Source organism: Denticeps clupeoides, chromosome 5 (genome assembly GCF_900700375.1).
Source record: "Denticeps clupeoides chromosome 5, fDenClu1.1, whole genome shotgun sequence".
Lineage (NCBI taxonomy): Eukaryota > Metazoa > Chordata > Actinopteri > Clupeiformes > Denticipitidae > Denticeps > Denticeps clupeoides.
The window spans coordinates 20,499,800-20,514,034 of record NC_041711.1 but is presented as its reverse complement, the minus strand read 5'-3'; the positions used below and the strand labels follow the sequence as shown (position 1 = coordinate 20,514,034).

The window sequence follows — 14,235 nt, the reverse complement described above, 5'->3', positions numbered from 1 at the left end:
GTTATCCTTTGTTGTGTTAATAAATCATTGTTTCCCAGTATGTCTCGCCTCTGCGCTTCCTTCCCGTCAGCTTGTGGACGTGACAAACAAACATTTTCAGCATTTTTCATTCCAGGCTATTTGCCGTATATGTAATTTGTAGCATTTTATAATTTGTAGAAATGCAGTATTACTTTTTAATGCTTCTGCTCAAATGCATGAACTCATGCATGGCTAGAGTTCACATTTTAAACTATTAGTATTTAAACTATAAGTATTTTAAATGTGAAATAATGTGAAATTCCTTTTTTTTTCCCATTCTGCTTTAAGATGTTGTTAACAAAGCCATAAAAGTGGTCATGTCTTGTAGTGAACACTCCACAGAGGCACACGTCAGACGTCGGTCTTAATCAGCACTGACCAGGGAAGCGAGGGTTAACTGCAGCCCACAGATTCACACTGAGGATAGTCTCAGCGAGACACTGACTGTTACATAAGGCCAGGCAGAAAAAGATAATGAGTCTATAAAATGAGTATTTCTGTGGTTTAAGATACATAAATCATAGATAAAGAAAATGAGGTTCTGTGAAAGGAGCTTAATTTTAGTGTTCCACTAGAACAAGCAAGATGGAGTCATCTGTGACATTTACGACTATCATGAACACTTGAGATAACCGATAAACACCAGCGGCGTCCGAGGTCCCGTTCATCACTTCTTGTTTTTATGGCTGAGCACTTGAGTGGACTCCACACATGCCATGTGATAAGGTGATTTATGTGCGTATTAATAACTAACTGTGTACACACTTCTGGCACCTCTGTGGTTGGAGGAGCTTTAGAAACATGTACTTTTGACATTGACATCTTATGCATAATTTTTGTTCTCTAATGTCAAATATTCTAGCCATGCATGGGTTTTTTCTTATATGTTTATTTGTATTTCATGCCTTTTCACCCAAAGACTACAATCTAGTCAATCAGAAGATTTTTGCTCATGAATGTAGATGTTGGCCCAGTGTTTGGAAGAGCCGTGGGGAAGTGAATCATGAGGTAGACAGCTTGATGAGCATGAGTATGGTGCATGGTGACAGGAGCATTCATTCAGTGTGGCAACAGAGTGTGGAGCAACAGAAGGTGCCTTCAGATCAGGTCATTACAGTCTTAATTGGCAAAGCTATTGATGGCTGAGGGGGCGACATGATTATGGAATCAGGTCTAGGACATCAAGACCTTTGAACTGGTCTTAATGAGCACAAACTCAACATAGGCATGTCCAGCAACAAGTCCATTCAGGGTGTTAATAGGTTGTGTTGTGCTTGTTTGTAATAGTGATGGGCACAATCTGTACACATGACTGAGGTCCTTAATGTACCTCGTTATGCTGTGATCTTTACCATGGACACACATTCGATAACCATTTAGTTTAGAGTCAGTACATCCGTGGTCATCCCTTGAAGATGGATGGCCATCCATCCCAACACTGATCGGTGCCCCAGGCATTGAATTTGAGTAACTGCAGACTTATAAAGAGGAGTGGAACTAGCATAATGCTTCCATAGCTCTAGCAATTTGAGAAACGATGGAATATACCCATGGGCCTTTGTTGTTGGATTGCTCTTACCTGTTGGTATCAGCCAGTTAAGATGCTTTGGAATATCCAAAATATCCTTAAATGATGCAGCTGTCAGAGAGTTTTAGTTGTGAGTTTTATTGTTATTGAGGTTCCAATTGACCTTGTTTGGGAAGAGCTGTTTTTTCTCCCTAATACTATTTTGAAAGAAATGCCACATAAGCAATACACTGTATTGAGCAACAATTGAGCTGTCCGCCTATAATCAATAGAAACTGCTGTTAATGAACATTATGTCATGCCACTCTAAAGATAGCCTAAATGAAATATGGACAAATGGCATCTGCTCTCAGCTGCAGGTCATTAAGCTCTCTGCATTTAAACCAAGGAAATCACATCCAAGTATAAAGAACCCACAACTGGTCTGTAATTTTTTATAATGTGTAATATATACACATATATACACACACACCTGACGGGGAGATCCACCCACCCAAAAGTATGTGTTTTCAGCAGTTCCTATTTTGCATATGCACAATTAAATTTAAAGCTTCTCACTTGAGCATTTGACATGGCACAGATGATACTCCAAACTACAAAAATCAATATCACGGTTCAATTGAATCCAGTGATCAGATGGCCAAATTTTGTGACAAAATTATTTAATTGCTGTTACTAAGCATTGATTTAAGAGATGAAAAAAAACATGAAAAAAATGTCAGACCACAAGACCGAGACATCATTGCAGAAACATACAATAGTTTATAGAATAAATCTGTTTTAAAGCAATGGCTCAGCAAAGTGACATGATGGAGCTATCTGAGCAAGCTCTATAGCTGATAAACATTTTACACGGCAGGTCTGAGCACTAACAGATAATGTGTTTTACATTCTTTACATAAATTAACATACATTTTATGTCTTAGAACATCTTCTATAGCCTTTAGTGGACACCCACTCCACTAAAGGCTATATAAGAAAACTTTGTCCCATGAAATGATTCAATTAGACTAGCTGTTCAATGTACCATGTCTGAATTTATTATATGTATATTTTCTCGTTTTTATACAATTAGCTGTTTCTGCACTGGAGAACAGAAATGCAATCTGCAGCTCCACAACTGAAATACAGACCATTGAAATGTGTTTCACTTATACCCTGAAAAAAAGAGCAATCTGCCATCCCTATGGTCTAAGCTTGCAGCAGCTCAAGCATGTCGTAATTGGACATGGTGAGTCCGGACACCAGACCGGGAGCCACCGGAGCAAAACAAATGGGAAAATGGATAATGCGCCACACAGTATCGAGTCCCATCTGAAGCCTGAGCGCAGGGAGGAAGTTCACTCAGGGGGCTTTAATCAATTCATGCAAGACAGGAGCATCCTCCAGACTCTTATTCTACATATAAAATATGTGATAAAAAAAAGAAAATTACATTTGACCACTGCTTTGCCTACTATATATTTCTAGGTTTGTGAGCTCATCCAAGTAGGTCGTTGTTACATTTTTTGGTAGAATTCCGTGATTACAAAGTACAGAAACAGGTATAACAGTAACAGCCCTATAGCACACATGACAGTTTCTTTTCAACACACAGCACATTAGCGACTAAAGGAAAAAAGAAAATCTGGAAAAACGATTAGAAACAGACATTCACTGGAAAATTCATAAAGAAAAATTTTAAATAGCGAAGACCACAGTCACTTAATACAACAACCAAAGGTTGAAATGAGCAGCAGAAACACTATGAGTCCACGGGAAACGACAGGCCAGCGAAACCAAACGAGAACATACGACTGAATACATCACAGATGCTCTTCGTCACCTCCTGCCGCTCAACTTGACTCTGCCTTCCCGTATTCTATGGCGGTCCAGCTGTGCTGACAGTGGTGTAACTAAACTTGGACATGCCTGTGGTCATGCCCGTCAGCTCTTCGTCCCCTTCCTTCCTCCGCCTACGGGTACATGGGGCTGCGCGGCAGCAGCTGAATGTGGCCAGCAGGGCCTTCCGAAAACGCTTGTTCATGAAGCAGTAGATGATGGGGTTGACGCAGGCTGAGGTGTAGGACAGCAGGTGGATGAAGGAGATGGGGGCACCAGAAAGGGCACGGTGGGCGGAACGCAGGTCAAAGGCCTTCCACGTGTTGACCGAGTAGAGCGGCATCCAGCAGATGAAGAACATGGCGACGATCACCATCAGCATACGGATCACGCGCTTCTTCGCCATCAGTTTGGCCTCTGAGGTGTTGCTGCGTGGACGGTCGACGTTGGCCGAGGTGGTCAGGGCCGACAACTCCACAGACTGGTTCTTTTTGGGCACCTGGATGTAGCAGCCATCGTTCTCATCACTGCCTGAGGAGACCATGCCATTCACATCGTTCTTCACACCTGTGTGAGGAAGAGCACAATGGTAACTTTTACAAGAACTGGGATCTTTAGGGAACTAGGTTGGTAGGTTGTGAGGCAAAGACAACTTTTCCAACAGAATACTACAATGGAAGAAATTCAAAAATGTGTGTGTGTGGCTAAATAGATAGATAGTCCCATAGGCAATGACAAATTATTACTAAACCCCAAATAATATGACGGTACTTACTGCATGGAACGAGTAAAGAATAAGCAAAGTCTTATTCAGACATGAGGTGAATGCAGTTTCTTCCTCCACCATTAAATGTAGTAAATTGAACAGTGTTGGACCATAAAAGAGAGGGTGCATTAAACTAGTCAATGGGACTCGCTCTACTGCTTTATCTGTAGTAAAAGTTTTTTATTGAAAACATTAAACTCAAACTTTCACTGCTCCTCATCAGTTCAGCAGGGATTACAGTCTCATATAAACCAGCAGCTGAGAACGGTGCTAGAACTCACCACTGGCCTCCTTCTTTTGCTCCAGCTCAAACTGGATTCCCCGATAGAGCTCTCTAGAGATGAGCCCATAGGCAATTATCATCACCACTCCGGGAATGAAAAACAGAACAAACAGCAGCAGAATGTACCTGTGATGACAGCGAGAGAGTGAAAGGGGCATTTGAAAAATATCGTGAAACCTGCGGCTTAACGTCACATCAACAACTCAGAAACCAGACTAACAAGGTCTAGTGCCCACACGTTGCTTCACACCATGCCATCTTATAACGCAGGCATAGGCACTGTAATTTAGTCAACTGAGTCCGTTAATTTAAAAACATTAGGGGCTGGATGTGAGTGCGTGGCCCACGTTTAGAATTTTTTAATAGCATTCTAATGGAGGCGTGGGCGTCTCCGCTGCCCCTCCTGTCCACTTTCCCCCTTTTTCATCTACCTCTCTGCTCTTTATGGGCCGGACGACTCCTTGTCTTATTAAACCTTTTCATCTTCGGCCCATTTTTATGGCTTTCAAATTCACCTCCAATGGTGTACTTCAAGACAAAACCAATCAAAGCAATGTCCAACACACAAAAGTACCACAGAACAGCTGTACTGATGGAGGGATCAATGGGCGGGGGCTGGAACGCTTCCTGAAGTTGCTTATCCTTTGATGTGCACCACATCATGAAACAATAGCACTTCCGGCTCATTTAGAAACTTTGTAATCATTTTATGTTCATGTACAAATTCACATGCAGGTATCAGGGCACCACAGATGTTCAGACCGATTTATTCCCATCCATCACATTGCACTCAGATCCAGAATGATAACAAGGAACTATAGTGTCGATATCTGGTGTTTACGGTTTACACTTACGGAGTTCCTTTTGATCATCATGCATCACTGTGATGCCAGAGTGAGCAGCTCCCTGACCATCTCTCCCTTTATGTTTTGACCACTGCTTTGCCTACTATATATTTCTAGGTTTGTGAGCTCATCCAAGTAGGTTGTTGTTACATTTTTTGGTAGAATACTGTGATTACAAAGTACAGAAACAGGTATAACAGTAGAAACGGTAACAGCCCTATAGCACAAATGACAGTTTCTTTTCAACACACAGCACATTAGCGACTAAAGGAAAAAAGAAAATCTGGAAAAACGATTAGAAACAGACATTCATTGAAAAATTCATAAAGAAAAATTTTAAATAGCCAAGACCACAGTCACTTAATACAACAACCAAAGGTCCTTTTGATCATCATGTATCACTGTGATGCCAGAGTGAGCAGCTCCCTGACCATCTCTCACCATGTGGCTGAGCATCTACCCACCATCTCAGCTGATTACCGCTGCTTCTGACATGCTCTCGACCTTCTGCTCTCCCCAATAGAGAGATTTCACAAAACTGACTGGGGCACTTGACAGGTGCTGACACAAGATTTTAGTGCTGTGTGAGTGTCAAAGACAGTACAAAAAGAATTTCCTTCTGGAGAGAATTCGCTTTTAATTGCTCTTCTCTCTTGCTCAATATAGCCTCAATTCATGTGCTTTTGTGTTTAGGACATTTTTAGACAATATTCAGTTCCCGTATGCTTGATTAAAATTGCACTTTGAAAGCTTGTGTGGGTTTCAAAGGCATGGTCTTTTCAGCTATTCCACTAAATGAATTAGCTCTGTTTCAATTCATTTGTGAGCTCTGCATGCCATAAAAATGTCCCCGGAGAACCAAAAATTGATTTAATTGATCTTTACATCTACACAGGCTACCATGCTCTAAAAGGGTTGTTTAGCACTCTATTTTACTGTGCTAATATTTAAATGGTTTACATTTAGTGATATTATTTTTCTGTTTGTGTGTAGAAACTATGCCACATAGGTAAAATGCAAATCTGTCAATGTAAATTCCTGTCTGGGTAATGAGGTAACTCACCATGTCTGCTCCATGTGGCCCTTGGGCCAGTCCACTCGGCACATGTGGCCGGTAGAGTTGCTGGCCTTGTTGAAGGAGACCAGCTGGCTGAAGACCGGGTACGGAATCATGATGGTCACAGACAGCACCCAGGTTGCCGCGATCACCTTATATGCATGAGAGCGCGTCTGCCATGCCCTGGACTTTAGGGGGTTGCAGATGGCGCTGTACCTTTCAATCGCTATGGCGACCAGGCTAAATGTGGAGATGCTGACTGAGATTCCTGCGCAACGAAGGCCATAGTGACAAAGTGAGAATTATACAGGGAGAGATGGAAAAAAAGAATGAACCTGTAAAAATGCTCTGTATATTGTTTACATGAATTAATATTAATGCATCAATGGCCTAGCTGCAAATGGAAATGCATAATTAACAAGGAGGAATCAAAGAGTACTTCATTTTTACTTAAAATCACTTAAATAAAACATTTACAATATACTTCCACATGTCAAGGCACACAACGGAACATGTCCTCTACTTTTAACCATCACCCTTAGTGAGCAGTGGGCATCCATGACAGGCGCCCGGGGAGCAGTATATGTGGATGGTGTTTTACTCAGTGGAACCTCAGTGTCACCTTGGCGGATCAGGATTCGAACCAGCAACCTTCTGATTACGGGGCCGCTTCCTTAATCGCTAGGCCACTACTTCCCCTTTATATGATTTATATGATTCATAGTTATAAATTGATCTTTCATAAAATATGTTTATTTTATTTTATGAAGGAGGAAGGACTAAGAATCATCATTCAACCCTATAATTGCCCTCATTAGTCATGAGATGCTCCATCTGAGGTCCATTGCTTGCTATGCTGGAGGACTGAATAGGCGGAAATGTCAGACTCAATAGCACTCCATTGGGTAACCTATGTTGCATACAAAATCAGTTCCTCTGCATCATACATGGCAACTCAAAGCTCTAACCTGGGGGAGCCTCTCATCTGGGCACAGAATTCTACTGCAGGAGGCCAATTTCCTGAACACTGTAGTCTTTTCCCTCACACCTGATGCTACTAATCTTCTTAACATTTAATCCTGTCAAAGAGGTTGAACTGCCTGAACTGGATAGAAGTGCCGTCCTCCAGGACAGAACCAAGTAAAAAATCTATGTATATCAGATATATATTGACCTGTCAGTCATGATATTAAAATAACCAGACTAATATTTTGCTTGATGAACCATTGACCCCTCATCAAACCATGCTTGTGATATTTTTTCAGTGTAGAAGGACAGCATCGGGGAAAATAGTTCCTAAAATGGGTTTTATTATCAGTAATGTTTAGGCACGTACGTGTCAAAAGAGAAAAGTAGAGTGATGCACTGTGTGTCCCCTGGCTTGGCTGCCAATGCACCTGTCACTGGTCCACAAATTTTCCTTCCAGTCTTATTAGGTCCTGACCCCTGCAGACAATGAGCATCCCACAAGAGCTGCAATTTTGGAGATGCTGACCCAGCAGTCTTGTCATTACAACCTGGTCCTTGTCAGATTCACTCAAATCCTTACACTTGCCATTTTTTGCCTCTTAATACTGCCATTGCAGCAAAAAAACCAACGTTATACACTTCACATGACAGTGGCAACAATGTTATGGCTGATTAATTAATCTTCTCTGTAGCACCAACAGTCAAAATAAAACCAGATCCTATTCATAGATCTGGCACTGTATTTCCTGTCAAAAGAAAATGTATTTCCCCCGGCCATGCTTTCATTGGCACAGTTTTGGTCTTATTACCGAAGCAAAGTGCTTTTACAAAATGGGAGTTTTGTGGTGAGGTCTGGATTCTTTTAGTGTGCATAGATACATATTTCACAAAATAACGGAGAGTGTGATATTTAAGGGGTTAACCCGCAGACACGATTGTATTCATTGTATTTCCTTTCCCAGTTTGAGCTTCTCATGTTAACGTAGCAAGTGTGACCAGCCAGGCATGGTATAATTCAGGCATGTTAGAGCAGAAGAAAAGAGTCTGAGTCTGAGACTAAAGTAAAGTAAAGCCCTGTGGTATTTATAAAGCTGTTCTCCTCCCCTGTTAAGAATGTAATAGAGCCAACAGCACCGGCAATGATGTGCTGTGATAAGGGTTTCCATCATTAACCAGACCGCAAATCTCTCTAGAGAGATTGAATTCATTTTATCTTTCCCTGTCCTCTTGTCGCTTAAGGTTCTGCCGTGTTGTTATACATCATTTTAATGCTGAGGTGGTGGCAAATTCCCTCAGGCTGAGACACTTTGACCTCTTTGATTGGGTTTTAAATGTTCTGAACTGTTGCAGACAGTTTCCAAGCAGGCAACCTGCTACAGACAATGGCTCAGCTCTCAGTTTTTCAGTCAGGTCTCAGCAACCAGTGAGTAATGTGACAGGGCTTCTCCTTACAGGCACACATTAACACACAGTGGTGGCAGAGATTTAGCACAAAATCGATGATTTGTCAGAAATGACTCTCGTGTTGTAGTATTAATTGCCTTGGGCAGATGAAATTCTGGCCCTGAAGCGTCTGGAGCAAATTAATGGCGGAAAGTAAGCTGACGGCTCTGGTGTTTGCGTGTGTGTCTGCATCTAGCATCCAATCAGGGTCCAGAACACAGATTTATTTATTTTTTTTGTCAGATGGGGGAGGGATACTTTTCCTCTGACTCAGGGCAGGCACATGGCACTGAGACTGCAGCCATAGAGACAGCGCTGTACCACTAAACCCCCACACTGTATCTGCAGACACTACAGGCCAACCACAGAGAACCATGGAGACCAGGCATTTCACTTGATCGCATCAGCAAACACTCATTTCTGCAGGAGATTTTACTCATCTTTGCAACTGTAATGTCCAATCTTGCCAATAATTGATTGTTTACAATAACAATCCCCATGATCCACCTCCATTGCAGGGCATTTACTATATTTATGTGTACTATTCAGTTTTCTCATATTGGTAAGTCATCCATTTCACATCCATTTGTAGCCAATTGTAGTCCACCAGAAATTACATAAATATATTTGTTCAATAATTTTAAAATCTGTTACAAAAGGGTTGTAATTCAGCCAAACTATAAACAATGTATTTAGAATAAAGTCAGTGTCTAAATCTTATGGTGTACAATTACAATTTACAATTTAACGGATAAAATTTAGCAAAATAATTAGAACATACGGCCACACAGAGGTGCGACGCGGCCACACACCTCCAAGGCAGTTTCAATGCTCTTTCTGTGTTAGTTTGGGTTTCCTCCTGTTTCCAAAGGCATGCACACTAGATGAAACTCTGAATTGTCAACAGGGTGTGTGTGTGTGTGTGTGTGTGTGTGTGTGTGCGCACATGTGTGAATTATAAATGGTGGGAGAGAATGTGAAAGTTTTTACATCTAGTGCAAAGATATTTTGATCAAGATCTCATTCTAGGTGAAAGGAAACTGAATTTTCTTAACAGTTAGAATGAAGGTCCATGTAAATATAATTTGTCATCCACCACAACAGACTGTCAAATCAGTCAAATCAGGGCATGGCTCAAATGTCTGTAGGCTTGTTTTCTGGTGAAGTGGTGTCCCACAGGCACGTAGCTTTTCTACTTCAATTCCAACCCAAAGGAGGCTCTTACCCATGAAGTAGGTGACGATCTTGCACATGGCCGATCCGAAGATGAAGTCCTCCAGCAGGTTTGGGATGAGGGTGAAGGGCATGCAGAAGACTGCCATCATCAGGTCGCTGACCGCCAGCGACAGGAGGAAGGAGTTGGTGACGGTCCGCATGCGCTTGTTCACCACCAGCACCACGATGATGAGCAGGTTGCCGAACACGCTGAGCAGGAAAATGAGCGTGTACAGCAGAATTCTCACCGAATCCATCTCTGACAGAGAGAAGGGAGAGGCAATCACTTACTAAATCGATTCCAACTTCATCAGCAGGCTACTGCAGGTGTCCCCAACAAAATCAACTTTAGATTGGTTTCAAATAAGAAGAACAAAAAATGGACAGATGGAAAGGGGCACAGAATTAAAATGCTGAGCCGAGGTCTCCAGGGGACTTCTTTACTGTCCCAGAGACGGGAGTACAAGCTTAATCTGAAGCCATTGACTGAGACAGCAGCGCAAGACATTTGATTTCAGTCAGCAAGCAGCTATTAGCGAAAAGGAAAGGAGGAAGTGGAATTGCACCTCTGCCATTTGCAGCACAACACTATAAAGCAATAGCCTTCCCTGTCACAGCTCAGGAGGGTCTCAACAGAGGAGGTAGAAACGAGTGGAAGATGGGGGATGAGTCTGCAGTGCCCATCTCTGAAGGCACACTTGACTGATCCCGACAGCCCTTTCCATGGCAGTGAATCATTCAGCCCTCCTTGCAAGGTGCATCAGAGACCCTGCCCACCACGCATCATCTGGCATAACGAAGGTCGACCACGTTGCAAAGCTTCATTAAGCTGTGCCGAATTCGGCTCCAGCTACTCAAGGTTAAAATGTAAATTAGCTGCTTTGACCACAATTAAAAATTAAGGCTCCTTGTCTTCACAGTAATACATAGCTGATATTAGCAGTGGGGGAGGAAAGAAAAAAGCATGACAAAACAGGCTCATTAATCTGAATTGATGTGTTTTCTGGGCTTCAAACATGCCACGAGTGCAATAGTGCTGGCGAGCAGTAGGGCTAAACCAAGTAATTTAAGAGTAACTACATTCATGAGGAAGACAAGGGCAGCAGCGGGGCACATTTTCTCCCCTGTAATGCTTCAGTAAGTACATATATACACAAACACACACACATACAAACGTGGCCCAAAGTTTTGAAAGTGACACAAATTCTGGTTTTCACAAACTTTTTTCTTCCTCTGTTAACCATGGTTACCTGCAAGGAACCACGTACAGTCATCATTGTGTTGCATAAAAAGGGCTTTACAGGCAAGGACATTGCTGCTGCTAAGATCAAAAACTTCAAGGAGAGAGGTTCAAGTGTTGTGTAGAAGGCTTCAAGGCGCCAGGACCGTCTCCTAAAGAAGCATCCTGAGACCATTCATGTGTGGGGCAGCTTCTGATCCAAGGGAGTGGGCTCTTGCACAATTTTGCCTAAAAACAACCCCATGAATAAAGAATGGTACCAAAGCATCCCCCAACAGCAACTACTCCCAACCACCCAAGAACAGTTTGGTGAAGAACGATGCCTTTTCCAGCACGATGGAGTACCGTGCCATAAGGCCAAAGTGATAACTAAGTGGCTCAGGGAACAAAACATTGACATTTTTGGGGTCTATGGCCAGGAAACTTCCCGGACCTTGTAGACAATCCTTAAGAGGCGAGTGGACAAACAAAAACTCCAAGAACTGGTAATGAGGGAATGGGTCGCCTTCAATCATGATTTGGATCAGAAGTTGACTGACAGCATGCCAGGATGAATTGCAGAAAAAAAGGGTCAACACTGCAAATATTGACTCTTTTTATAAAATTGATTTAATTGTCAATAAGTGTATAAAATGCTTGTAATTATACTTCAATACTTCATCACAGAAACAACTGACAAAAAGATCTAAAAACACAGAAGCAGCAAACACAGAAGCAGCAAACACAAAATAGGTCAAAGGGTTTCCAACTTTTCACCTTAAAAGCCACCATTATAGTAAAGTACAGTAGAGTAGGCCTATTTAGCTTACACACTGAAAAATCTTTGAATTTACATAAATTTATTCAGTAAATGTAACAGAATTAGTATGTTTCTTATGTAGACATGATTTAGTCAAGCACATTTCAGTTGATTATCAAGAATGTTTAATGTACTAGATTCTTTCACATTGACTGGAAGTGACTGAATTGAAGACTTGAAATCAATTGAATCATATTTGCTCACCACCGGATCATAGGGCAGGTTAATTTACATGTGCCTGCCTACTGGGGATGAACTGAACAAGGAGGTTACTGTAGGGGTGACTGCTAGTTCAGTGAAATTGGGAACGAGTTATGTTGATCATATAGTGCGCTCGCTCCTATGCAAACACGAAATACCAGTGGTTGTAAGATGCTTGCTTGGATTCTCTGTTCTCACTCCTTTATACTGAAGTGATAAAATTGGAAGTGATAAAACAGCGTTGGAATTACACGATAAACTGGTGTTATGGAACGGAATATTATGTTGTCTCAACATGATTTTTTTAACCAATCTTACATGAATTAAATATTTAGCTTAATTAACAATTAATTGAGAAAAAGAGAAACAGAGATTTATATCGGTTGGCCATATTCTGATCACATGGGACATGTTCAAATCGAGTAAATTGAAAGGATCATTTTTTCAGTGCACAGGCAGCATATTAATGCATATTATGAAAATAGTTTATTTTTAACTGTCACAAACCTTTGGGTTTTTTGCCACAGCCTTGTGGGGTGATCAGGTACATTGTACAGATGTGTATGTGACAAATAAATAATCTTGAATCTTGAACATTTTTGGTCAAAATGACAGATTATCTGTGTGTGTGTGTGTGTGTGTGTGTGTGTGTGTGTGCCTTTTTATTTATTTAAAATGCCTTTGGTGAAAGATAGAGTCGTATTTGGGAAACACCTGAACTGCTTCAGTAGTGCAGGGGGTCTGCCGGTTGTGATAGAGAAGCCATTAATCATGCTTGTGTTGTATTTGCATTGAAGTCATTAAAATGCAGAGCGAGCTGCCGTGAAGCCTTTCCTGCAAGGCTTAGACTGAAATTACCTTTTAGATACACATCTATACCAACTGCAACGACTTCAAAAACCTTTTTGCAGCATTGAGTCCCTCCATGCGTACTCTGGTATGTTCTATCACCGTTTAGAAAGTCCCCAACTGGAAACCCCGACATGCTTGCTGCCTGGCAGCAGGTTTACAGAAACATAACCACAATAACGGCTTGTGCCACGTCTGCTTGCTGCAGAGGACAGGATGATGATGATGGTGATGATGAATGTAATGGTTGAAAGACACTCTTCAGAGCCGTAGGTCTACAATTCCACACCCTGCTTCTGCCCCACATCAGCACCCCCATCCCAATGCTGCTCGGAGGGCACTGGAATCAGCGCGAGCAAGCAGAGTTGAAAAGCCAAATTAATAAAGGTTAATTAATAATGTCAGTTAAGAGTTCATTATACATTCATTATGCTCAGTAATGCTTAATGTGGGTGCAGATTGCGGTGCAGCCTGTGGAGGAACTGGGAAGGAGGCTTTGCCTTTCCACGGGACAAAAGGCGACAGACGGGGACAGTAGACATGAAGATATATCTGGGTGTGAATATGACCATAACATTGCGCACTACAAGCCGCACTGATAGAAACAGAGGAGAGAAAAGAGAAGGATTCAGATGGATGGATGGATGGGACCTGTGACGGAACGCGACGGACGTGACCGGAGACGGCCTCACCTTTGTGCCTGCCTCTGCCGGGAACTTTGGGGACGGGAGGGTCGCTACAGGTGCCGTTGGCAACTTCCAGGCTGCCGCTGCCGTGCGCTCTCACGCAGTCCGGAGGCGCGGACAAAGTTGCGGTGAGGTTCCGAACGTCCATTGCCGGCTCCGCACTACAGCCTGTCCATGGTGACGCGCGGAGGGGACGTCGCTGGGGACGCCGGCGTGTCCGAGCGCGGCGCGCCTCGGCGTGGTTCTGAACGGACAGCGCACTGCGTGGCGGACAAAGAGGCTGCGGGGACCGGGGGGCTTCCGGGGGCTTTTTTTTTCTCGCCAACAATTCGGGGTGAAGTGTGGAGGCCTGCAGCGCCCTCCAGTGGAGATCGATGTTCTCAGAGGTTTCAGGAGCCAGGTGGGGATGGAGCCCTGGACCACTCTACTGTGGTTTGGGTCCAGGGGTCCAGGGGTCCCCAAACCCTCTTGTGCAAAATGGTAGAGTTACCTAAACCAAATAAAAAGGGGTG

At 42.7% G+C, this 14,235-nt stretch overlaps 1 protein-coding gene across 1 annotated transcript; it reads right to left on the bottom strand.

The window, feature by feature from the left end:
• Positions 1-2,194: 2,194 nt before the first annotated feature.
• Positions 2,195-14,221, bottom strand: LOC114791226 (cholecystokinin receptor-like). The gene is made up of 5 exons (XM_028981875.1): positions 13,730-14,221; positions 9,959-10,207; positions 6,328-6,589; positions 4,418-4,545; positions 2,195-3,937 (listed from the first exon to the last, which is right to left on the bottom strand). The coding sequence occupies exons 1-5, from the start codon at positions 13,869-13,871 to the stop codon at positions 3,411-3,413; spliced, it is 1,308 nt and encodes a 435-aa protein (XP_028837708.1). The 5' UTR covers positions 13,872-14,221; the 3' UTR covers positions 2,195-3,410.
• Between the last annotated feature and the right edge of the window lie 14 nt (positions 14,222-14,235).